General features: G+C 48.7%; 2 protein-coding genes across 3 annotated transcripts in view; both read right to left on the bottom strand.

Moving 5' to 3' along the window:
- Positions 1 to 1,034: 1,034 nt before the first annotated feature.
- Positions 1,035 to 10,466, bottom strand: SLC22A13 (solute carrier family 22 member 13). The gene is made up of 10 exons (XM_003132117.4): positions 9,980 to 10,466; positions 6,020 to 6,123; positions 5,669 to 5,823; positions 5,298 to 5,466; positions 5,030 to 5,150; positions 4,849 to 4,943; positions 4,412 to 4,626; positions 4,125 to 4,233; positions 3,327 to 3,542; positions 1,035 to 3,148 (listed from the first exon to the last, which is right to left on the bottom strand). The coding sequence occupies exons 1-10, from the start codon at positions 10,355 to 10,357 to the stop codon at positions 2,950 to 2,952; spliced, it is 1,761 nt and encodes a 586-aa protein (XP_003132165.1). The 5' UTR covers positions 10,358 to 10,466; the 3' UTR covers positions 1,035 to 2,949.
- A 3,229-nt stretch (positions 10,467 to 13,695) lies between these two features.
- OXSR1 (oxidative stress responsive kinase 1) overlaps positions 13,696 to 24,240 on the bottom strand; it is a 96,167-nt gene continuing 85,622 nt past the window's right edge. For both annotated transcript variants that reach the window (XM_084987082.1, NM_214342.2), the window contains 6 exon segments: positions 23,819 to 23,971; positions 21,194 to 21,258; positions 20,476 to 20,528; positions 18,320 to 18,388; positions 16,865 to 16,929; positions 13,696 to 16,440 (listed from right to left, as the gene is read on the bottom strand). In XM_084987082.1, coding sequence (XP_084843208.1) covers positions 16,366 to 16,440; positions 16,865 to 16,929; positions 18,320 to 18,388; positions 20,476 to 20,528; positions 21,194 to 21,258; positions 23,819 to 23,971 — 480 coding nt within the window. In that variant the 3' untranslated portion in view covers positions 13,696 to 16,365.

Genomic DNA, 24,240 nt, shown 5'->3' with positions numbered 1-24,240 from the left:
AGCTGGAGTGGGAGGGTCAATATGAATCAGGTAGTTCTGGATGAATGAGGCCATCTGAGCTGGAGGTCAGGAGGTGGGAGCAAGGAAGCGACAGACAGAAGAGGTTTTTACAAGTAGGAAGAGCCGTAATGGTCCAGCAGCAGCAATGGGGAGCAAGGAGGCCCTTACCCCAGCTCCTGGGCATGAGACAATGCATGACCAGAGGAAGAGTCAGGAGATGGAGGAACCTTCTAAGAAAGTCGGACATGGAGTTCCCATTGTGGCGCAGTGGTTAATGAATCTGACTAGGAACCATGAGGTTGTGGGTTTGATCCCTAGCCTTGCTCAGTGGGTTAAGGATCTGCCATTGCCATTGAGCTGTGGTGTAGGTCGCAGACGTGGCTTGGATCTGGTGTTGCTGTGTCTGTGGTGTAGGCTGGCAGCTACAACTCCGATTAGACCCCTAGCCCAGGAACCTCCATATGCCGCAGGAGCGGCCCTAGAAAAGACAAAAAAAAAAAGAAAAAGAAAAAAGAAAGTCTGACACATGGGACCTCCTGCCAGATTAGGAGCAGCACTAACAAAGACAGGGGGTTGAGATCACAGGGGGAGCTGGGTGGGGTTGGGGCTAGGTCAGTGGGGCTGGAGTCACTAGAGACAACATGGAAGAGAGGGGAGCTGGCTGGGGAAGTGTGGGGGTGCCATAGGCACTGCACACTAATGCAGTGCACACAATTGCCAATAGAGGGGTCTTCATCTCAGAGGCTTTCTGCAGAGATGGGCACTGGGCCTGGTGGCCAGGGGGCTTCTCATGGGTAGAGATGAAGGAAATCTAGAAACTAAGTTCTCATAAATTAGCGGGTTGGGATTGAATATACACACTACTATATATATTAAATACATAGGTAACAAGGACCTACTGTATAGCACAGGGAACTCTACTCAATACCATGTAATAACCTATATGGGAAAGAATCTGAAAAAGAATGGATATATGTCCATGTGTAACTGGCTTATTTTGCTGTACACCTGAACCTAACACAACTTTGTAAGTCAACTATACTTCAATACAATTTATTTATTTATTTATTTATTTTTGTTTTTTAGGGCTACACCTGTGACATATGGAAATTCCCAGGCTAGGGGTCAAATTAGTGCTACTGGCCTATGCCACAGCCACATGGGATCTGAGCCACGTCTGTGACCTATACCACAGCTCATGGCAACACCAGATCCTTAACCTACTGTGTGAGGCCAGGGATGGAACCTGGATAAGAGTCAGATTTGTTTCCGCTGTACCACAACAGGAACTCCAAATAAAATTTATTAAAAAAAAAAAAAAAAGCTCAGGTCTCACCCAGGGCACAGGACAGGGGAGTGGCTTCAAAGGGTCTTCACCTCCTAACCTGCTTTCAGATCCAGCCTCTTTCCAGTTCTGCTGCCAGCACCCCACTTTGTCACCGATATGAGCATGAAAGGAGGTTTTAAGTGTTTCAATTAACTTTATTATTGTAATGACACCCTGCCGTTTTTCTTTGCTGGATGCTTTCATGCTGGATTCATAGTCCCACACTTACCATCCCTCCAGGCTGCTTAACAGGTGGGAGTGTGAGAGGAAGGATCTGAAAGAACATTTTGGGGGACTGGTAGTGCCAGTGGGAAGGAAACACTGGACCTCATTGGTGGGAGGGTGGCTGGAGATGCCTTTGAAGTCAAGGCATGGGGACTGGGGTCATTTGCTGAACGAGCTCTTTTTCCACCATGGGGTGACATAAGGATGTATGGTGTTCCTTCAGGGCAAATTGACGCTGGAAGAAGATAGCCTGGCATGAGGGAGCCTGGTGGGACCCCATCTAAGAGGGCTGTCCTCTAAAGTAAGAGGAGCCACACAGTGGCAGGAGGTGAAGAGGGGTCCCCAGGGTCTGTTGCCAGCACATTGCTCATACTAAGGACTGATGCAGAGGTCCTGGGAGGAGACTTGAGAACCCTCAACTACTCCAGTGGAAAAGGGAATTTTCGGAGCCTGCCAGGGCCACTGACTGATGATTAATGACTGCAAGTCCAGAAAGAACTACCATTAGAGGCTGCCAAGTAAGAAGACCTCTGCCCCTTTCCCTCAGCCTGCACGGATGCTGCAGGAGCCAGAATAGCAGAGCATAAAAAGCATGAGGGGCCAGAAAGGAAGAGAACTAACCCGCTCCCTCTCCCCATCATTGGTCCCTGAGGGTGGGGCAGGGGAAGGAGAAACTTTGAAGAGAAAGAGACTGAAGCTTCCATTCTTCCTGCATCAGTCTCCTCTCAGCTGCATCAAATGTCCCACCTTATCCAGACAGACCTGGTCCAGCTACTGGAGGAAGTACAACCTTCCCTTTTCCTTCTTCTTCTTCTTTTTTTGCTTTTTAAGGCCGCATCCATGGCATATGGAGGTTCCCAGGCCAGGGGTAGAATCAGAGCTATAGCTGCCGGCCAGAGCCACAGCCACACCAGATCCAAGCCATGTCTGCGACCTACACCACATCTCACAACAACACTGGATCCTTAATCCACTGAGCGAGGCCAGGGATCAAACCAGCAACCCCATGGTTCCTAGTCAGATTTGTTTCCGCTGCACCATGATGGGAACTCCAAACCGTCCCTTCTTCCACAGTGTTTCCTCCACCTGCCTGGATAAAGCCCACAATTTTAAGTGTGTTTCTCTTCCTACTCAAACATACTTGGGAGGCACTACCAGCTGTTCTGCTCTGGGCTTGACTGTGTTATCTTGGCAGGGGGGATCCCAGATGGAGGGGATGAGAGCAACCATATTTTCCAAGAGAACAAGTTAAGCCCAAGACACACCCAAGACCCTAACTTAGAACAGGGCACCGGGGTGGCGGGGGGAGGGGGGGTACTCTGGGGATGAGAAAGGTTTTGCAAGGAGGATGTCTTTGGGACTGGGCTGGGCAGTGGCTGGCTGGCTCTGGGGCCAGCTCACAGAGTGCTGTCTCCATCAGCAAGGCTGGCTGAGCTCCCAGGTCCAGCTGTCTCCAGGGGAGTGTGTAGGCAGCTCTCTGCTGCTGCTGATCTGGCTTTGGAGACACAGTCAGAGGTATGGGTTGCTCCAAAAGCTACCCCCGAGCTGGAAGTACTTCCTGAGGCCTCCAAATCCCCTTCTGAGTCCTTCTGAGACCTGGAGGGAGTAAAAGGCCCTCACTGGCTGACCAGGAACTGGCCCCTTATTATTCTTCCTCACCACCCCTTCCCAGAGCAGGGGAATCATGAGGGTGCCACATGGGCCTCTAGGCAACAGTGGACAAGGATGAGGCCACTAAAGGGAGGTCTCAGGCTTCAGACAGCAAGCAGCTCACCGTGGGTAGGACTTTTGCTCCAGGTCATGGATGGTGTCCTTCAGGGATTGGCCACGTGTCTCTGGCAGCAGGGCACAGAGTAAGCCAGCCCCGATGGGGAGGATGCCGTAGATGAGCATAGGGGCGGCAGCATGGTACTCGTCCAGCATGATCACGAATGGTGTCAGGATGCCCCCAATCCTTGAGGGGATGCCCACCAGCCCCAGGCCTGTCTGCCTGCAGGAAGGCCAGTGCAAGCTGAGCAGCTTCAGTCCCACTGGGCCACAGCCCCAATCATGCTCACCTCCCCGGGAGAGCCCAGACCCCTCATTTGACCCCCAGAGGTCTGCAGGGTCTCCAGGCTCCTGCGCCCACCCAGCCTTCCAGCCTTCTGCTCCTGCAGTGCTGAACTTCTCCTAGTCCTATCATGCGGCCTGCGTCTTCCACCTCCAGGCCTCTCTGCCTGCCTGATGCACGCCTGCTCACCTATCAAGTCTCAGGTCAAAGGCTGCACCTCCTGACCACCTCCTGCCCCCTCCAGAGTGTTCCTTCTGAGCCATTCACGGAATTTGGACCTATTCCATGTTCCAGTCCTGACAAGCCCAGGGTGTGGTCCCTCCTGTATCTGCCCTCCACTGCTTTGGGGACAATGTGGGAGCTGGGATTAGACAGAATGCTCCATGCCTCAGGCCCCATCCATCCCTGCTGCCCCAGAGCCAGCTCTGTAAGCTCTTTGGGGAATAGCGTGAGGGCATAGGAGGGATGGCCCAAATCAGGTCTCAGGAGGAGAAGAGCAGGAGTTGCACCTGCAACCCTTACCTGATGACAGTGGGGTAGAGCTCAGCAGAATACACGTAGGACACAGTAAACCCAGCGGCTGTGGCAAACTTGCCCACCAGAGCCAGCACAGTGATCACCACGGGCAGGTCTGGTGAAGGATGTCAGTCAGCCAAACAGACAGTAGCCAGCCCCATCACCTGGGCACTGACCCTGCCCTGCCCTTCCAAACTCCTCACCCCTTCTGTACCCAAACCCAGAGAAGCCCTCATTCCTCAAAAGGCAGCAGGTGCATGAGGGGAGGCAGTTGGAGGAGCCAGCCCTGGTACCTGCTGGGACAAAGATGATGGCAATACACATGAGACCACCCAGAAGCAGAGTCCCCATTTGGCTCCATTTGCGGCCCAACCTCTCCATCATGAAGATGCTAGAGTAGCGGGCAGGCACCTCAACCGCTCCAAAGATTAGCTGCGTCAGGTAGATGTCAAGGCCAAAGTCCCCCACCTTGAAGCCCAGGCCATAGTACACGAGGCTGTCCACGAACCTACAGAGTGTTCAAGATGTTGTGTCACTGCTGGGTGAAGGGACACCATCACACTTAGCAGGAGACCCCACCTTGGCCAGAAGTGACAACAGGAGATAGGAGCACAGCCAGGGAGAGATGCAGAGTTTTCTGCATAGCCCAGCCCAGACAGCCACCATCCACAGAGAATGGCAGCCCTTTGGCTTGGGCCTCAGGGAGGGCCGTGGACCCCTCTGCACTCACCAGACGTAGGAGAGAATCAGGGTGACCTTCCGGAGTTGGGGGTGTCGGAATAGATCCAGGGCATTCCCCGTGGGGCCGGTCTTCTCTGGGACCAGCTGGGAGGGAAGTGCAGAGTGAGGGGCAGGCAGGAAGGTCTGTGTGGTCAGATGAGGGGCAGGGCTGGCCCAGCTGCTGCAAGTACCTGGCTCAGGAGCTCAGGAGAGAGTTTTTTCCTGTTGACAGAGGCTGCCTTCTGGATCAGTTGTTTAGCCTCCTCTACCCTCCCATGGGTCAGGAGCCACCGTGCAGATTCCGGCAGAGCCCTGGAGGTCGGAAATGGCTGTGACCTTGGGACCTGGACCTGAGTCTTGCTACTCCCGCAGGAGCCTTCTAACACACAGCAACCCCACACACCTTGCAGGCTCCCACTCCCAGACGTGACTCCTGATGCCCAGGCAGTTCCTCCTCACCAGATGTAGAAGAAGAGCAGAAAGACAGGTGAGGCGCCCGCGATCTGGAGGAGCCTCCAGTTCCGGATGCCATAGGCGAGCCCGGCTAAGGCCATCTGTCCCACCGAGAAGGAGCACTGGGCCACAACCACAGTCCGAGTCCTCCAAGAGGGTCCTACCCACTCTGTAACTGTGAGAACACAGAGGCTGAGGCTGGGCTGGACCCTGCCCTCTCACTCCCTGCCACCCACAGAGCCACGTGTCAGGAGCTGTGGTCCTGGCCCATCAGTGCCACCACGTGAGGTACAGGTTGCTGACTGGTCCTACAGGCAATGTGGGAATGTGGCCACCCAAACCCCAAAGCCTGACAGCTTCAGGGCTCATATACTCACGGAGGGTGATATTGCTGAAGGTATATCCAGCAACGGCTGTGGCCACAGCAAAGCGCAGGGCCATGTAGAGCTCAAAGCTGGGCACAAAGGCTGTGCTCAGGCCGAGGATGCCGAAGAGTAACAGCTGGAGCAGCACAGTGATCTTCCGACCAATCCTGGGGTAACAAACAGGCAGGTCGAGAAGGGAACGTCTGAGGGAAAGAGGAACAGAGACCAGCCCCCAGCCCTGCCCTGGGCGCTCAGTCTGCGGGAGGATGCATGGCCCCACCTGGGAGCCCTGGAGGGGAACCAAGCCCTGGGCCCTGAGCCCAAGAGCGTGTTGGGGATGGGGGAGTTGGTCAAGGCTCTTACCAGTCGCAGAGGGGCCCAAAGATGAGCGCCCCAACGAGAAGGCCAGCCATGTACACTGACTGGGAGGTCTCCTTCAGGTGCTTCCGATCACAGACCAGGTTAAACTGGGGCAAACACAGGCAGGTGTGAGTCTAGGGGCAGCTGGGGCAAGTCTTTTTATCATCTAGTCCATCCAAGACAAGCCTCTCAGGACAGAAGTGGGGCAGCTTCCCAAACTGTATACCAAGGCACCTCAGGGCACCAGCATGAACTCAGGGCACACAACACGATACTTAGAATTATAAAGGGAAATACAATATTGATGTGATACTGCTAGCTCCAGAGAGTTCACGCAATTCTTTTTGGTGATATCGTATCTGTTTGAAGTCGTGTCTTTGGTGGTTGCTATGAAAACAAGCACCACTGTTCTTGTTTTCATAGCAGAAAATGAGGGTGGTAGGGTTCAAGGATCAAGGCGTCATGAGATTCCCAGTACATCCTATTAGGAAGTAATTGCATTTATTTTAGGAGGAAATGAAAATTTTCTCTCTGTTTATGTGTATTACGTATTATTATTTTTTAAACAGCCACTGAGTTGTTAGTACATAAATCCTTCTTAAGTTGCTTAGGACAAATTACTTAATACATGAAAATGTTAGGTATTTTTTTGGCCTGAAGATGCCGTGTAAAATTAGTGACCTGGTAAATCAACTATAAGGGAAAAAATAAAAATAAACTGGAAAAAAAAATGAGTGACCCACTAAGGACGCAAAATTTGGGAACATACGACAGTCACTAACTGTGTCTTCTTGACAAATCAGGTCTCTTCTCTGCAACATGGCACCACTGTGACCTCCTTGGGTCTTCCCAACTTTTCCCAACTGGTTGCAAGATCCCTGCAAAACTGCCACCATTCATAGGCAATCAGAATCCTAAGGAGCCCTTGCAGATCCCGTGCAGAAGCAGATTATGATGGAAGAACACAAAGCCCTGTGTGTATGCATGCACATGTGTGCCCCCCCGCTCCTCCCACACACAATCTGTTAGCTGATCTGCTAAAGTTTTGTTTTCCCATGTTCAAAATGGGGATGAAACAGACACCATAGTACTGGAGCCTGATAGGATTAAAGGAATTAGCCCATATAACACGCTTAGCACATTGGCTGTGCTGTCAGCAAATGTTAGCTCAGGGAGGGTGCCCTGGTCCCTGTGCCATGCGAGTCCTCCAAGGCTGCCATCCTGCTCAGTGGACACTATTTACTACCTCCTTGGGGTTAGACATCTCCTATCTTATCAAATCCTCCTCCTAACCGCGTGAAGGCTTATCATCTCCTCTGTTCTACAGAAGTGACAGAGCCTTGGAGAGATGCCAAGACCTACCCAAGTTCACATGGTGGTATCATGTTGCAGATGGGACAGAGATAAAGAGGGTCCCAACTTGGGACACTGGTCATCAAGTCATCAACCTCGCAGGCCTTAATGCCTCCTGTGCGCAGTTCTGTCTGAGGCCTGCCTCACACAGTGGCTCACAGAATCCCAGGCCCACTTCTTGGGGCATATCCCATCACACCTCCTTCCCCCATCCAAAACCATCAATGGCTCCCTCTGGTCTCTAGAGGAAAGGCCCAATTCCTCAGCACTCTATCTGAAAGAGTTGGTTCTTGCCTTTTCCCTCTCCCCCTTTTTATGTCCCCATTGCTCACACAGGCCAGGCATTTTTGCGTTCTAGACCCTAGAAATGGCTATTTTCTCTCTGCTTCCCCTTCCCCCCCATTTCTTCCTTGGTCCTAGGACAAACCATGCTATTGCTGCTATTCGCTGATGGGCTAGTTCCCTTCCTTTTCAGATATTTGTGTGGACAGGTAGACTGAGAAATGTGCTCTGTCCTTCACGAGCACACAGCCTATAAAGAAATATGCTATTTTCTTCTCAAATTCAGATTATGTTTCAGCTTACATGTGAAGCTGCTAGTTAGAGTAAGGAAACTTGGGATGTCAGCTCAGAGGGAGTCCTTCGAGGCAGTAGCAGCTCCCCTGTTGACATTTAGGAAACAGAGGTGGAGCCCTCACACAAGGTAGCCTCACTCTGGAACAGAGTGTGGGGTTGTCATATAATTCGGGGCACAAAGCACCAAAAGTGTACATTTCCTTGGGAGTCCCAGTCATTGGAAGCAGGTAAGGGAAAGGCTAAGAGGGCCAAGGTCCAACCCCAGGGTCAGCAAAGTCTAAGTTGGTGACTGAAAATAAAGAGAGATCCCTAAATCCTTGAGAACATCCATTCACTTGCCCAGCCCTACCCCAGGCACAGCATGTTACTGCTTCTTCCCAGACATGGGATCTGCTTCCTGTTACCAGGTCATTCTTTTGCTGTTCTCTATCTACAAAGGCCTTCTCCCCTTCTCCAACAACCATCTGGTCCCTTGGTGACCAGCTCACAAACCAACACTTTCAGGGAGTTTCCCATCCATTCCCTCTTCAGGAAGAAGCAAATTCGAGGCTGAGAGCCCACCTAGTCCTTTGTCCCTCTACAAGGAGCCCAGATCTTCCTGGGTTCCTGAAGAAGGCAAAGAGGGTGCCTCTGTCTCTGACCGTTCCTTGGGTAGTTAATGCTCAGTGGGTGTTGGTTGGATATCGTTGCATGAATAGTCCAATAGTGGCTGTGAACAAGGGTAGAGTTTGCCCTGAGCATTCTGGAAGTCAGCCTGGGCTTTAAGGGTGGTGATATGTGGCCAGATGGACAGAGTTTATGAGTATGTATAGAGGTAAGCACCCCCACAGCATCTACGGACCAATGAAGACCCGACCTATCGGGTGATGCTGGGGAGATGATGGAAAGGGTACTGAGTCAGACCAGCCTAGGCTGGGCTAGATCCAAGGGTGAGCAGAGTTCAAAGGCCACTATTCCTCCTTGGGATGGAATGAGGTGAAGGGTCAGGGCCTGGGGGTCAGGTTTATGGTCACAATTTGTTTGCTTATTTGTTTGTTTTTTGCCACGCTAGTGGAATGTGGAAATTTTTGGGTCAGGGATAGATCCCACACCACAGCAGTGACCTGAGCCCCTGCAGTGACAACGGTAAATTCTTAACCTGCTGCACCACAAGAGGACTCCCATGGTCACATATTAAAAAGGGAATGTTTATTCTCCGGGCTCCAGATTACCCTCCGTGAAGGCTTGGGACTTGTCACTGCAGAGGTGAGCACTGCACAGATCTTCAACACCTGCCCCTCAGCTTTCTAGGCTATCTGTGCTCCCTGATTCCCACTAGGAACTGGGCAGCAGGGGTCCTGAATAAGACTCCCAGATCCACCCTCAAATCTTTATGTTGCTCTGGCCACATCATCTCCCCATTCTGTAGTGTGTGGGAGGCAGCCCTGCCTGCTCTGAGGTGGCTGTGGTAGGACCCTTGCCACTGATCTCTCAGTCCTGCCTAAGAGAATGCACTAAGCAAAAGCAAATGCTCAGTTATGTGCGGGACAAGTCCCGGAGTTCTGAGTGTCCTCCAGCATCTCAGAGGCAGGTGGGCAGGCAAAGATCTAGAGAGACAGCCTGAAGGCAGGAAGCTGGAATCAAGCAATCAGGAAGGCAGATGAGTGGATAGGGAAAGGGTAGCATCAGAGGGTTAGTTAAACACAGAAGATAAGCAGGCAGACGTGCAGGGGTGGACAGAAAGACCAAGGTAAATGGACAGGCAGATGGGAACATGGGAGAGAGAGAGAGGCATGAGGACAGGAGAGACAATTGGGAAGACAGGCAGAGATGAACGATAGATGGGCAGATGCTCCATACAGAGGAAATGGATAGAGAGGAAGATGGGCCAGCAGGCAAAGGACAAAGAGAAAGACAGGGGACCAATGGTCATTCAGACAGGGGGTGCATGAACAGCTATAGAGGCAGCCACCCCAGGGACTGAGAGCAGAGAGTCAGGCAGAAGAGCTGACAGACCCCAAACAGGCACAAACACGGACCAAAGGGCAGCCTTACCTCATTCATTAGGGACCGGGGCCGGCCTTCAGGATAGACCCAGCCTGTCTTGCAAGGCTGTGTCTTGTTGAAACGGTGGCTAAGGATGTCTTCCAGGCTGGCACCGTCAGGGGGTGGCTGAAACATGAGGCAGGGCTCGGGGCTGCCTGCAGCATCCAGTGGCACACTCAGTGCCAGTTGCTCAGCAGTGCTCAGGTTCAGAGTCTGGTTCTTGACCCAGGCCACTGAACAGTGGTGGGTCTCATCCAGGACCATGAAGACCTGAGCAAACATGTAGAAGGCAGTCAGGAAGTTGGGGACACTCAGCAGTATCAATAGCTGTACCTGGAAGCGACCAAAGGTGCCGATTTCAGCCAGGACCTCGGAAAAGTGAGCCATGGTCACTGGTCACCACCTCCTTAGTAGGGACCACCAGACAGCTCTGCAGCTCACTCGGGCACTGGTTCTTCTGGGCAGTGGTGGCAGCTCCGTTAATGTTTAATCCAGCCTCACCTGACTCCAACTGTAACATCTCAGTTATCTAGCTCTGGTCTAGGAATGATAAAATATTATGAAAAAGAGTTCAGGGAGTTCCCACCATGGCTCAGCGGAAATTAATCTGACTAGTAACCATGAGGATGCGCAGGTTTGCTACCTGGCCTTGCTTGGTGCGTCAGAGATCCAGCGTTGCCATGAGCTATGGTGTAGATCGCAGACACAGTTCAGATCCCTTGTTGCTGTGGCTGTGGTGTAGGCCGGCAGCTGTAGCTCTGATTTGACCCCTAGCCTGGGAAATGCTATATGCCGCAGGTGCGGCCATAAAAAGCAAAAAAAAAAAAAAAGTCCATGACTCTGGCTTGGAGGACCTGAGGATGTTTTACAGACTGGGTGACAGGCACCACAAGAGGAAATTCTCAGGCCAGGCACATATCAGCAAGCTTTAGCCAAATGTTATGTGGTGCACAGCAACAACACCCCTAACTAACTGTAATATCCTCTACAATTCACACCAGCACAAACCCCTGCCATTATGAGAGAATCCAAATTCTGAGAGTAGTTTCAACACTGCAGGGCAGTGGGGGATAATTTAGCAGAGTAGCAATGACACAGGCTACATGTTAACTCTGCCAGCAGACCAATCTGGTCTCATGACCCTGGTCTTATTTTTCCCTGCAGGGTCTCTAGCATGCAGTGGTGGCAGTACCAGTCAATCTCAGGGTAGTATCAAAGCAAGGAGACCCATGAAGGGCATAAATGCCTTTCCTTTCTGCATCAAAGACAATTCAAGAATGGAGGCTGATTACGGAAGGGCTAACAGGAGCATCTTTGTCTCTATCTTCTTAAGGAAGAAATCATTAACACCCTCCCAAGATAAAAACAAATGCAAGCTGCCCAAGAGCAGCCCCAGCTACCCTGGGCAACCTTGGGGAGAATAGGCGGACAAAGGACAAAGCTGCAGCCCCAGCTGTGGAAGCCCCCATTTTGGGGGGTCATTCCTATAACTGGGCGGGAGTCAAGGTTGGGATGAGGCATAGCGAGGTGGCTGGTAGGTCAAGATTCTTACAGGACTGGGGACTAAGAGAAGGTAGGACCTCTGACAACAGGACCTTCTCAAAGATAAAGGCCCTCACCCTTTTTGCCCTTTTGCCCTCCAGTCTTACTGGAGGTAGACCCAGGGCTTGGAAGACATCTAGTTCAATTATGGGAGGTGGGGTACAAAACACGCTTGTGTATCACACTGACATTCACATATTTGCTGGTATATGCATCAGAAAAGCCTTTTCAAGTGTTTTGATTTTGAACCATTTTAAGAGATGAGTAGAGGTGCATGGGTCAAGGGAATGCAAGGAGCAAGGCTGTGCAGGGCAGTTCTGGATACAGTGGGCCTGTATCCGCTGCCTCTTAAGTAGTCAGCATGAAGGGAGGGTCCAGGCAGGGCAGAGGCTGGAAGGCACAGCCAAGGGTCCACGACCACCCCATCCCAAACTCCCCACTGTTCCCAGCCCCACCTCTTCTTCCTCACCTGGCTCCCTTGTGCGTTCTCATCCTTAGCACAGCCTTGAGTGAACTGCCAAGAAAGCAGATGATACCAGTGGCCATTGCTCACTTCTGTGCTCCCATTTTGGGGGAAACTGAGGAGGAGACAGGAGTCTGGGCTCCTCCTCCTTGTTTCCTCACTCTGATCAGGTAAAGGACTGTTGGTGCTTCCAGCTCCAAGGCTGCAAGGGGGTTGGAGACAGAAGACCGGAAGCTTGGCTCCCCGACTGATTTGGTGTGACCCTCAGTCTGCCTCTTCTACCTCTCTGGCCTCAATTTCTATATCCATGTAAAGGGAAAAGCTTGAGCTAGATGGTCGCTAAGGGTTCTTCCATTGCTTGGCTTGGGATTCTAAAACCACAGATAAATGATGAGACTCTGGATAGAAGAGTAGGACTTAACCAAAGGCAGTCCACAGTTGTAACTATGACCCCTAAATGCCACTGAACTTATTTGTCTTCTTCTTCTTCTTCTTCTTTTTTTTTTTGTCTTTTGAGGGCATATGGAGATTCCCAGGCTAGGGGTCTAGTCGGAGCTGTTGCTGCCGGCCTACACCACAGCCACAGCAATGCCAGATCCGAGCCACATCTTGGACGACACCACAGCTCACAGCAATGCAGATCTTTAAGCCACTAATCGACGCCAGCGATCAAACCCTCAACCTCATGGTTCCTAGTCAGATTCATTTCCGCTGAACCATGACAGGAACTCCTCTTATTTGCCCTCTTAACTCCGCTCCCCACCAGTCTGCTGAAGGCTCCCCATGATGCTTTAAGCCCACAACTGGCTCTGTTCTTTGAGGGAGCCCTCCCAGGCACATCATAGCCCTAGAGACTTCCCTACCCTGTGGTCTCACTGACCTGGGAGGATGAGCTCAAAGTAGTATAGGTGCTGGTCTCTGACGTCCCTGAGCAGTCTGGTCACCTCCACTGTCTTCTAGGAGACTGCAGGGTAGGACCAGGTTGCTCTGGCCCTTCCTGTGAGATCCCACAGCCTGTCTCTCTCTTCTTCTCTCCTTGTACCTGCCTTCGGTCAAGGGCACAACTAAGACCAAAGAGAGGTGTAACAAGAGTGTTCTAACCACTGGAGCTGCATAAGCTGAATGAACACACAATCACTGGCAGTCACCTGTGTTGGTGTGTTGGTGTATAGGTGGGGGTGGGGGAGGGTATTCCACAAACATCGCCTATAGAGAAGCACTGGATGGTATCTCAAGTCTCTTTGAAGTCTGAGAAGGACTCTAGTAATAAAAATAGGGGATAGGAGTTCTGGTTTCTGCTCCAAAATGTAAACGGCTTGAAAGTTGTCACTCTGTTCCAGCAGATAAAAAGCTGAACAAACTGAAAAGCAACAGTTCTTAGATCTGTCAGAGACTCCCAAGGGCTTGAATCTGGGATCTTTCTCCTGCCCAGTAGCATGAGCAGAATTAAACACAGAATATCAGTGCTGGAGTTCCACATCCCACCCTAACAAATTTCCCTAGGCAGATAACTCTCTCTTCTGAGATTTCAGTTTCTCCATTTGTACAATGGTTTTAAGTTCTTCTAGATAATTTGTAGATTAACTCATGCTCTTTATCTTTTTTTAGTTAGTGGCTTTTCTCTCATCCCACGAAAATTGAAGTTAGTAGTGATATCTTGACCCACTTCCCACTGCTCCTACCAAAAGCCACTAAAGTCAAGAATCCTTCCACCAAGACAGACAATTTATTCTTTATTGATTAAAAATGAATGAAACATGCAGCAAAGTACAAAGTCAAAAGAGAAAAAAAAAGGGAAGGGGGAAAAGTCAAATATTTTACATCTTCCATAATCTAGTACACGACACAAGGAGGAACCTCCATTTAGTGATATACCATTATTCTGTCCTCCAGATTATTAGAATATGGGCTGGCTCTAGGATTTTGCTCAAAATGTAAGCAGGAAAAAAACCCAAGAAATCCATTAGTCATTTAAAAAGACCATACATTTCACAAATAGCATTGGCACATGTTACCTTGTGCTCAGTCAGTCCCTACCCCAGGGACCAGGGCATTCTGAGGCCCTAGGGAAACAGGTGAATCCTGAACCACCGCTGCTGGGGAGAAGTGAGGTTTGCTCACTAGGTCACGTGCTGTCCCACTTGGGAAGCTTCTGTTCACTCATTTTTTCAGCATCACCGTACAAGTCGGCAAAGGGAGTCTACCATACATCATGCAGAAGAAGAAATAACACTGTTCTGGGGCTTGGTATCTGGCTCCTAATTCCCAGCAGGGCAAAAGGTGAATGGAAAACAAAAAGAAAGCCCCAGCCCACTTCTATTGTCACAGCTGTCCCACTGCAGTTCAAAGATAACGGCTGGCTAGAGAAATTGAACAGGGGGATAGGCTGTTGCTTCCTCCAAGCCTAGGCTCTCAAAACCACCTCCAAATAAAAGGCAGAATAGTGATGCCACCACCCTTTGTATTCATAAATAAGTAGGTTATGATGGGCTGATTTGAAATCAAAACACACATTCCAAGGTAAGCCACTAGTCTGTACCAAAGACACTATCCCTTTTTCATTATTTACTCCTACCTTCCTGTCCTTGTTCCCCCAACCCTCTTCTAAAAAAAAAAAAAAAGAAAAAGAAAAAGAAAAAAGGAAAAGAGAAAGCTAAATATCTGTCCAGAAAGCTGATCAATCTTTTCTTTCTCCAGGCTCAGCAGGCTCCTTCCTTTTACTAATCTTGCTGCAACCTTGGACTTTGGTATCTGAACATCTAATCTATTTTCCTCCCAACCCCCATCCCAAACCATCCCCTCCTTTTCTTGCCAACAGCCATCTTTTCCCAACAAGCCACTATATCCAGGGCAGGTGAAGAAAGCCCATGACTAAAACTACAAGCCCAGAATGAAACAAAACTGTAGCAAGTCAGTTGTAGGGAAGGCTTTCCCAGGTGCTCCAAGAGAAAACTAGGTAAAGCAATCTTGTTATTCACAGACCAACAATGCTGGAGGGCTACCATGATTCTCTAAGGAGCAACTCTCCCCTTTCCATGGGGCCAAAGCCCATCTTTGTGTGTCACTTTAAGGCCAGATTGAGGATCTGTTTTATTTACAAAACTTGTTAGGGCTATCTGCAGTTAGACAGATAGCCCTCACTACTAGGGCTGTGAAACAGTAGGAAAAAAAGAAAAATCAACTCCACTGATGATTCACATATTGCATTATGAGTGCTCTTTTTTAAACCTAGAGAATAATTTATATTATTTCTGTAGAAAATCAAAACGAACACTGTCTACTCATAAATCCTAAAAGTCACGGCACATGTGGTTTCACTTTCCATCTTGGGTCAGGTTCAGCGCACAGAAGTGTGGACCCCCTCCAAAGGGTCAGTGCAGGAGAGGGGGCAGAAGGCAGGCCTCTCTGGCCCAGTGTGAATCTCCTTTATTGCTGTAGAAATCTCAGCCTGCATTTCCTCAGGACTTGGAGGCCAGGCAAATTGATTTTCATGGGAGGATCAAGGAGCAGTTTTTCTTCAAATTTTTAAGGTTTGAAAATAAACACTTCCACAATGATATGAGTTATGATTTCTCCTGTTCAAAAACCTCTGCTGGGAAAATTCTCTTCCACAAGCCATTACTTGATGTTTTCTCTAAAAATAGTCCAAAGTTCCACTGTGAAGGATCCAATGGCTGATGTTCGATTACAGTCAGATGTTTTGCACCAGCTGAAGTTAAGGCTAGCAACCCTTTCTGGAGGGAGTAATGAAGAGGGGTGCCTGAGAGCAGCTTCAGCAAAATGCTTAGAAACGTCATGAACAAAACTAGAACACAGTTTAGGCTGCCTCCATCTGAGGCTGTGCTTTTTCCTAACATAGGTTGCTAGAATTCATAGCAGATACAAAAAGAAAAAAAAAAAAAAAAATCACTAAATTAAATCCTCTGGGCTCCGGCTGAACAATCAACTCTGAAATGCTACTTCGGTGGTGAAGAGATATCCTAAGATGCCCACTCCTGTCAGGTGTGGGAGAGTAAGCAGGGTGAGGAGGCCCAACACAGCTGTTACTTTGCACCCAGCGCCATCACTGGAGTAAGGCAAGACTGACAGACCTCCCCTCTGGGCTCTGAGGCACCCAGGCCACTTCTTAGATGCAGGAAGACAGGGAACATGTGCAGTACGTTTACCAACGGAACTCCTTAAAGGGATGCTGGCCACTGGTGATCCAACTTTTCTTGCCCTATGGGAAAAAGGGTAATGATGGCAGGAAAAACATAAAGACAGACCTCTAAAGCTCCTAGCTGGGAGGTTTGTTGCTGGGTTCTTTGGCAGTAGTGGGTTTAGGCCAACAGAAGCAACAGAGATACGCATGTGTGGAATCTCCTTAGGCCGCCTCTTCCAGGGCTGTGTTTTAGCTGATGCTGAGCTGGGCAAATCCTATTAGTTTACTGTCATCAGGAATATCCGAGCCTTCAACACCAGATGCCTAAGAACCAAACAAAATGAGAAGCTGTGGCTAGTTATAAACAAAATTACAGGTGGCAATTAAAACTGATACGAGGACTGCAGGAGGGAGGGCAGTGGGGGACAGGTCCCTGGGATACAAACAAGAGGTTGATAATGGTATTTCTTCCAGAAAAGATGGAGTCTGGATACAAAAGTGGAATCAGGTTCATTAACAATCTCTCTTGAGAATAAATAATCAAGGGCCTTGGGTAGGAGGCTTTCTGGAAGGAGAGGAGAAGGGAAGCTACTGAGGGAGACATCAGCTCAAGGCACTGGGGAAGCTAAACAAACACAATCCACCATCTTTTAATACTCTTATCACTCAAAGAATAGGGAAGTTGGTCTGAGGAGGCCACTGGTGTGCAAAAGGTGAGATGGTTTAACAAGAAGAAAGGGATGAATACCAGTTTGAAAGTGACAGAACGATTTGACTGGGGTTCTTCCACAATTTTCTGCAAATTAGCTGCCACTGTAATCATACAAACAGAGAAAGTAATGAGAAACTCAGTAAATACACTTTCAACCTTATTTAAAAAATTTAAATGGTAATTCAGAATCTTCTATATCAAAATAGAAGCAGAAAGATAAATCACTCCCCGAACAGAAGTTTTTTCCTATTTTTAATTTTTTTTTTTTTTTTTTTTTTTAGGGCCGCACCTGTGGCATATGGCAATTCCCAGGCTAGGGGTGAACTGGCGTTACAGCTGCCAGCCTAAGCCACAGCAACACTGAATTCTTAACCCACTGAGCAAGGCCAGGGATCGAACCTACATCCTCATGGACACTAGTCAGATTTGTTACTGCTGAGCCACAACGGAACTCCAGAAAGGTTTTTTTAAAACTCAACTCCAAGTAGCAAAATAAATCTTGATTCACTGAGAAATTAACTTTAAGATGCTATATTAAATTAGGAAAGACACTCAAGTGAAAGAGGCATGATTTGCCTATTTGTTGGGCAGAAAACCCTTGAATGGGAACTGGCCAGCTATGGCCCTTGGCTTGTTTCTGTTCTGTGAGCTAGGAATGGTTTAAAAACAGACACTTGGGGTGAGGCGAGGGGTGGGGGTGTGAGCAAAAAAATAACAGACACTGTATGTGGTCCACATATAGCAGACCTTAAACTATTTTGCCCTTTGAAACTGCTGACTTGCCCTAGATGATAGCCTTTTCCTTTAGTAATATGCACCCATGGCCTGACTGTGCCTTTTCTTATTTCCTGTTTTTTTGTTTTTGTTTTTTGTCTTTTTGCCATTTCTTGGGCCACTCCCTCGGCATATGGAGGTTCCCAGGATAGGTGTCAAATCAGAGCTGTAGCCACTAGCCTACGCCAGAGCCACAGGTACTCAGGATCCGAGCCAAGGCTGCAACTTACACCACAGCTCACGGTAACGCTGGATCCTTAACCCACTGAGCAAGGCCAGGGATCAAACCTGAAACCTCATGGTTCCTAGCTGGATTCGTTAACCACTGCGCCACGACAGGAACTCATTTCCTGTTTTTTTTTAGGACTAAATCTCTAATGATTTTTGCTTATCTCTTAGCTCCATAAGGGTTGAGTTTATCCTTCAAAATGGATTAGGTACGGCCAAGCTTACTCTATGACTTCTGTCATGGTTTCTAGCAGAGTCTCCCAGAGGCCTGGGTAAGTTTTCATTTACTATCATCAGGGGTCACAAAGGAAACTCAGAAACGAGATTTTCTTTTTTATAAGAACCTGTCCCCTGTACCTGTTATTCCAGCAAAACTAAGAACCATTCCAAGAACCATTAGACCTACCCAGGGGAATAAAAGTCTGGTTTCAGATCCTAAGTATATATGCAGAGACATGGGAACACAAGAGCAGAACACAAAGTAGTTACCTATTACTAAATCCCTTCCATCGACGAGGCCAGCAGAAATGAGTTCCTGGGAGACACCCTCTGCTGTATCTGTAAGGACAAAGAAGAAGGTCTCCAGTTCCTGTGCCTGAGTGTCCCTGCTAACTCCACAAAACCATGACGGCAGGTGGGACTTCCTCCCACACAAAGGTTTTTGCTGCCACCAGGATTATCTCAAGTGAGGGACTCTCACAGGTCTAGCTAGAAGGCAGAACCTGTAACAACCATAAGGCAAATATAGGCTCAATGTAAAGATAACTTTCTAAACGATGGCATAATTTAGATGAGTTCTTGTCCTTGTCAGAAGAGCACCTGATAGTGATGCTGCAGAGGAAACTAGTCTGAAGTCAATCCTGGACCAAAGCCCTATGAGCTCGGAGACACGACAATGAGTGTGTGACATCTCCGGGGCTAATAAAACAGAATAATTTAGTCTCAAGTAAATCTTTTTTTTTTTTTTTTTTTTTTTTTGTCTTTTGTCTTTTTAGGGTCGCACCCGCGGCATATGGCGTTTCCCAGGCTAGGGATCTAATCAGAGCTGTAGCCGCTGGCCTACACCACAGCCACAGCAATGCCAGATCGGAGCCATGTCTGCAACCTACACCACAGCTCATGGCTATGCTGGATCCTTAACCCACTGAGCGAGGCCAGAGATCGATCCAGCAACCTTATGGTTCCTAGTCAGATTTGTTTCCACTGTGCCACGATGGGAACTCCCCAATTAAATCTTAAGAGAACAAATTGTAATCTCTTCTCTTTGGGGATTACACTCAAAGTTTTTTTGCTAAAAAACATTTTCTTTTTTATTCTGATGGGCTTTCCTTCATATCTTGTTTTTACTCCAGGTAGTACAATCTGAGCAATGGGTATATAACTAGAAACTAAAAAGATGAGGACAGAGTACCATCAGTTAACCTCATCTCCAAATGATTCCTTCCTGATGGCTAAAGAGAACCCCTGGAGGGAATGGGAGGACCTCTACTTGTACCAATGAGCAGTGATTTGAAATCGTACCTTAAAATGTGACTGTCTGGCTTTAAAAAGGAAAACAGAAACACCTCTGTACATATGCATTTGTTCTTTGCATTTGAGAGTGAGCTGCTCATGATACAGAGACAGCGGGAAGAGTAAGAAAGGCACATAGGACAGATACTCGCTGGCTTCGGGCCACTTCCCAAGAAAGAATCCTGAGTAACGAAGGCAAGAGAGAGAGAATATGCCTTGTTTGTGGGGAGAAGTTCATGGCCAGAAACGATGCATGACAGGGCATAGCTTTAGCTGGGGAGGAAGGGCATAGGAAGCCCTGCTGCTTCTTTGCTGTCAGAGAGGACAACCATATTCAGTGATAAGAGCAGGAACTGTGCACCAACAGATTTGGGTATGAATTCCAGCTACATCTCTTCTCAGCTATGTGAACTGTAACCAGTTACTTTACTCTCTCTAAGCCTTCATTTGATCAACTATGCCATGGAGACATAATCTTCCTTTAAGAGCTGTTCTGAGAATTTAATGAGATACTGCTTAACACGATGCCTGCTGTATGGTAAGGAGCAAATCAGAGCTATATTCATTACTGTTTGTACTATACTCAGTTTGCTAAATGAGGTAGTAATAAATGAACTGCACTTTTTGGGGCCACAGCCATGACATGTGGGAGTTCCCTGGCCAGGGATCAAATCCATGCCACGGCTGTAACCAGACCCACAGCAGTGACAATGCCAGATCCTTAACCTGCTGAGCTACCAGGGAACTCCTATACCAGGAACCCATGAACTTTTTTTTTTTTTTTTTTTTTTTGCTTTTTAGGGCCGCACCCACGGCATATGGAGGTTCCCAGGCTAGGGGTCAAATTGGAGCTGTAGCTGCTGGCCTATGCCACAGCCATGGCAACTTGGGATCTGAGCTACATCTGCGACTTAGAGCACAGCCCACAGCAACACCAGATACCCGACCCACTGAGTGAGGCCAGAGATCAAACCATATCCTCATGGATACTAGTTGGATTCATTTCTGCTGCACCACAACGGGAACGTTTTTATCTTTAAGAGCAAAATATATCTAATGGATAGAAACTTCACACACATTTCCTTAAATGACAAATGAGAGGTTATTTTGTTTTCAATGTTTTGATGCCTCACCTCTCCCAGGAGTAAATTCGAATCGAATATCATTTAGTTCTTTTTTTGAATTCCTATGAAAGAAAACAAAATGTATTAAATGAGTTCTGAATTTATTTGTACAAATTATGCCTACATATACCAGCAAACTTTGCCTCCAGACACATCTTTCTGACCATAGAATCATATGATTTGTCCTAATGAGCTCACATTAAGGGCTCAGAGCAAACAACTGAGTGATCATCTAACTGTCCTATAACCCTTCTAATTTATGTTCTTGCCATTCTTCTTCTTCTTCTTCTTCTTTTTTTTTTTTGCCTTTTCTAGGGCTTCTCCCATGGCATATGGAGGTTCCCAGGCTAGGGGTCCAACTGGAGCTGTAGCCGCCGGCTTACACCAGGGTCACAGCAACGTGGGATCTGAGCCATGTCTGTGAACTACACCACAGCTCACGGCAATGCCAGATCCTTAACCCACTGAGCAAGGCCAGGGATCGAACACGCAACCTCATGGTTCCTAGTCAGATTCGCTAACCACTAAGCCACAATGGGAACTCCAAGGCCGCTATTATTTCTGACGGAAATAATATACCTGCAAGCAAACAGCACTTGACACTGGGAGGATGCACAACCCTACCCAGCTGCTCTCAGGCACATATTACTAGAAGGAGTAACTAACTTACAAGGAGAAATGAACTTATTCAGAGTATTCAGAAAACAACAACAAAATGTCTGCTTACCGTAACCTTAGTACTAGACTGATTGGGATCTTGGTTTCTTGTGAACCTGCTCCTGAAGACTGAGCCTAAAAAAGCATTGAAAAGTATAAAGTCATTGCCTGGACTATTAAGTGTGGACGTGACTAATGTTCGTCAGTAGAGGACTTGTCCACTCAGCAGCATTTTCCTCACCTCCAGATGTGACTATCCTAGTCCCTAGGACACTCTCTGCTGTGGGAAGACATGTACTGCAAGGCAGTAACAAGAACTGAATGTCAGCCCGAGTCAGACACAAGTACAAAGGCAATTCTCAAACCCACGTGAAATTCCATACACAGCCACACTGCAATGCTGTATTTTTCAGAACCCTGTTCCCCTCCACAAGGGAAGAGAACATGAAGCTGGGTTTTTCCCTTTAAAAATCTGCCAGGAAGTTTCTGTGTGGCACAGTGGGTTAAGGATCTGGCATTGCCATAGCTGTGGCGTAGGATCGTTCCCTGGCCAGGGAACTTCCATATAGCGCAGATGCAGGGGGCCAAAAAATCTGCCAGTGTATCATACAACACATTAGGTAGGGTCTAAACTGGCTTGCCCTGGGGAATCCATCCAAGCTGGAATTTCTAGGTCTTTAAGGACTAAACTAACACTTTCTGAAAGCTATACAGCTGTCCCTGGAGGATATACATTCTATTTAAGCCCTTTATAAAATGAATCCAATCTTTCCATCAGTTTTCATAAGATAATCGCCTCTTTTCCCACATGATGGACAGAAATGGAAAGCTTGGGCGAAGAAAAGGTGAAATGAAGTTAGAACATGTCCAAGTGGAAGTGCTCTGAGCAGGGGTCTCTTAAGGCAGAGCACCACTGGGATGCGGAAGAAAACATCTACATTTCCATTTTTTTTTCTTCTCACCTGAATTTTGGGAAAAAATAAAACAAAAACATCGGCATTATTTAATAAATGAATAGACTCTGGAACTCTTACTCTCACCATGGAGCACAGGGTCACGTACTGCAGACAGTATTTGAAGTTTCCTGAGGGAAGTGTAGGGGCTACAGAGCATGGAGATTCCCAGGGGACCCCCATTCCCTCTGCAACTTTCAGTGTGCTCTAATTTAATGACGTCTCTGTGTGCCTGATTGTGCGGATTCACAGATTACATCACCAGATTTCAATAAAATCAACCCCCACAAAACTGAGAAGTATTTTTTTTTGGCCATGCCCTCAGCATATAGAAGTTCTAGACCAGGAATGGAACCCCTGCCACAGCAGAAATCTGAGCCACTACTGGGACAATGCTGGATCCCCAACCCACTGAGGCACTAGGCAAGTCTTGACAAGTATCTTTTTCTTTCTACAGCCGCCCCTGCAGCATGAGGAAGTTTCCAGGCTAGGGGTTGAATTGGAGCTGCAGCTGCTGGTCTGCGCCACAGCCACAGCCATAGCAATGGCAGATCTGAGCTGTACCTGTGACCTACGTTGCAGCTCAGGGCAACACCAGATCCTTTAACCCAATGAGCAAGGTCAGGGATGGAACCCCCATCCTCACCGATATTTGTCAGGTTCTTAACCTGCTAAGCCACAATGGGAACTCCGACAAGTACCTTAAAAAGATAATACAGGAAAATCACAGCTCAGAGACAGATTAAAGTAAACAGAAAAGCCAAAAATGATCCTTAGTGCCAGCTACATTCTGAACTTGATCATAATAATGACCTAATAAAAAGCTGACAAGACAGGGCCCCTCTTCTCCTTCACTTCTCCTGGCCTGGCTGGAGAAGGCCCTCCCTGCGGGGGTTGGGAGTAGGGGTCAGGGGAGCCCCTCTTGTTGCGGTCCAGTCCTCAGGTTGGTGCCCTCACCCACCACCCCACCCTAGAGCTTCAGGACCTCCCTTAGGTGCAGGTGGTTCCTGTTCCCCTTGGGTTCTCACTGTGGTGGTTCACCAGGGGAGCAGCTCTCTTGAGGGGTCCAGCCAGTAAGGCAGGCAGGCCTGTTCCTCCTGTGGGGCCGGGTGCCACTGGGTAGTGCTCTGGTCCTGGTCCTCCTTGCTGCTTGTGGGGCGCATGCGGTGGGCCATGCAATGTGAATGGAGGCCATCACCCTTTTCAGACAAGTGCCTCCACTCCCCCCAATCTCTGCCATGAGGCAGCATGGGCTTTGCTCACCCCAGGCTTCCCCACACTGCGAACTACACCACCCAGCCCAAGCCCAGCTGGGAATGGTGCCTCTTGGGCTTCTGTGGGCAGAAGGGGAGACAGTGGGTGGGGGATGACGCAATGGGTGAGAAAGCCCCCTCCAGGGTCCCAAGAAGGAGCCTCAGGTGCTGGGCCTCCAAGTCTCCCCAACTGCTGCCCCTTAAGTGTGCAGTGGTGCAGTGCAACTGCCAAGGCTTGGGCAGAACCCCTTGCCTATGCATCAGGGGAAAAGTGCTGACGCCTGCTAAACTTTTGCTGTCTGGGATATTTCCAACATTAACTTATGTTGTTGCTTAAGAACCTCTGCCATCCTTGTCAGACTTTCTCGTTTGCATAAAAGTAAAACTGTGCAAATAGAACTTCTGCCTTGTTTCAGAACCTACCTGGACCTCGACCTTCTCCCCCAGGTGGTCCTCCTCCCCCACCCAGGGCCCCGCAGCACCACCTACCTGGGCTGCCTGCACTGGAGCCAACTCTGCAGCAGGCGGCAGGGAGACCGGAGTCAGCTGCGCAGGCATCTGCCCTGCGGACTGAGGTAGATGAGCAGAAATCTGTTCTGGAACTTGGAGTAAAGTACCCACAGGGTGCGTGGTTGAAAACAGCTGTAACAAAAACACACAGGCAGTGCTGAGCCGTGTCTGCGACCTAGACCACAGTTCACTGCAACGCTGGATTCTTAACCCATTGAGCAGGCCAGAGATTGAACCTGCATCCCCATGGATTCTAGTCAGGTTTGTTAACCACTGAGCTGCATTAGAAGCCCCCTGTTTTTAAGAACTTTTTGAGGTGTAATTTATGTCCCATCAAATTCACCAATTGTAAGTACACAATTCAATGGTTTTTAGAAAAGATTGGGAGTTAACACCACAGT

This window comes from Sus scrofa, chromosome 13 (assembly GCF_054392235.1).
Source record: "Sus scrofa isolate SSC_HxYL_T2T_F1_AM1 chromosome 13, Sscrofa_HxYL_maternal_Yorkshire_Landrace_v2.0, whole genome shotgun sequence".
In the NCBI taxonomy this organism is placed as follows: Eukaryota; Metazoa; Chordata; class Mammalia; order Artiodactyla; family Suidae; genus Sus; species Sus scrofa.
This window is presented reverse-complemented; position numbering and strand designations above follow the sequence as displayed.

Bases quoted from the DNA above. Each gene is read 5' to 3' on its own strand.
- SLC22A13 (XM_003132117.4), bottom strand. From the start codon at position 10,357: ATGGCTCACTTTTCCGAGGTCCTGGCTGAAATCGGCACCTTTGGTCGC. The intron at 6,124-9,979 runs GTAAGGCTGCCC...TGTTTGCCCCAG, and splicing joins CCCGGTCCCTAATGAATGAG to TTTAACCTGGTCTGTGATCG. The intron at 4,627-4,848 runs GTGAGTGCAGAG...AACACTCTGTAG, and splicing joins CTGATTCTCTCCTACGTCTG to GTTCGTGGACAGCCTCGTGT.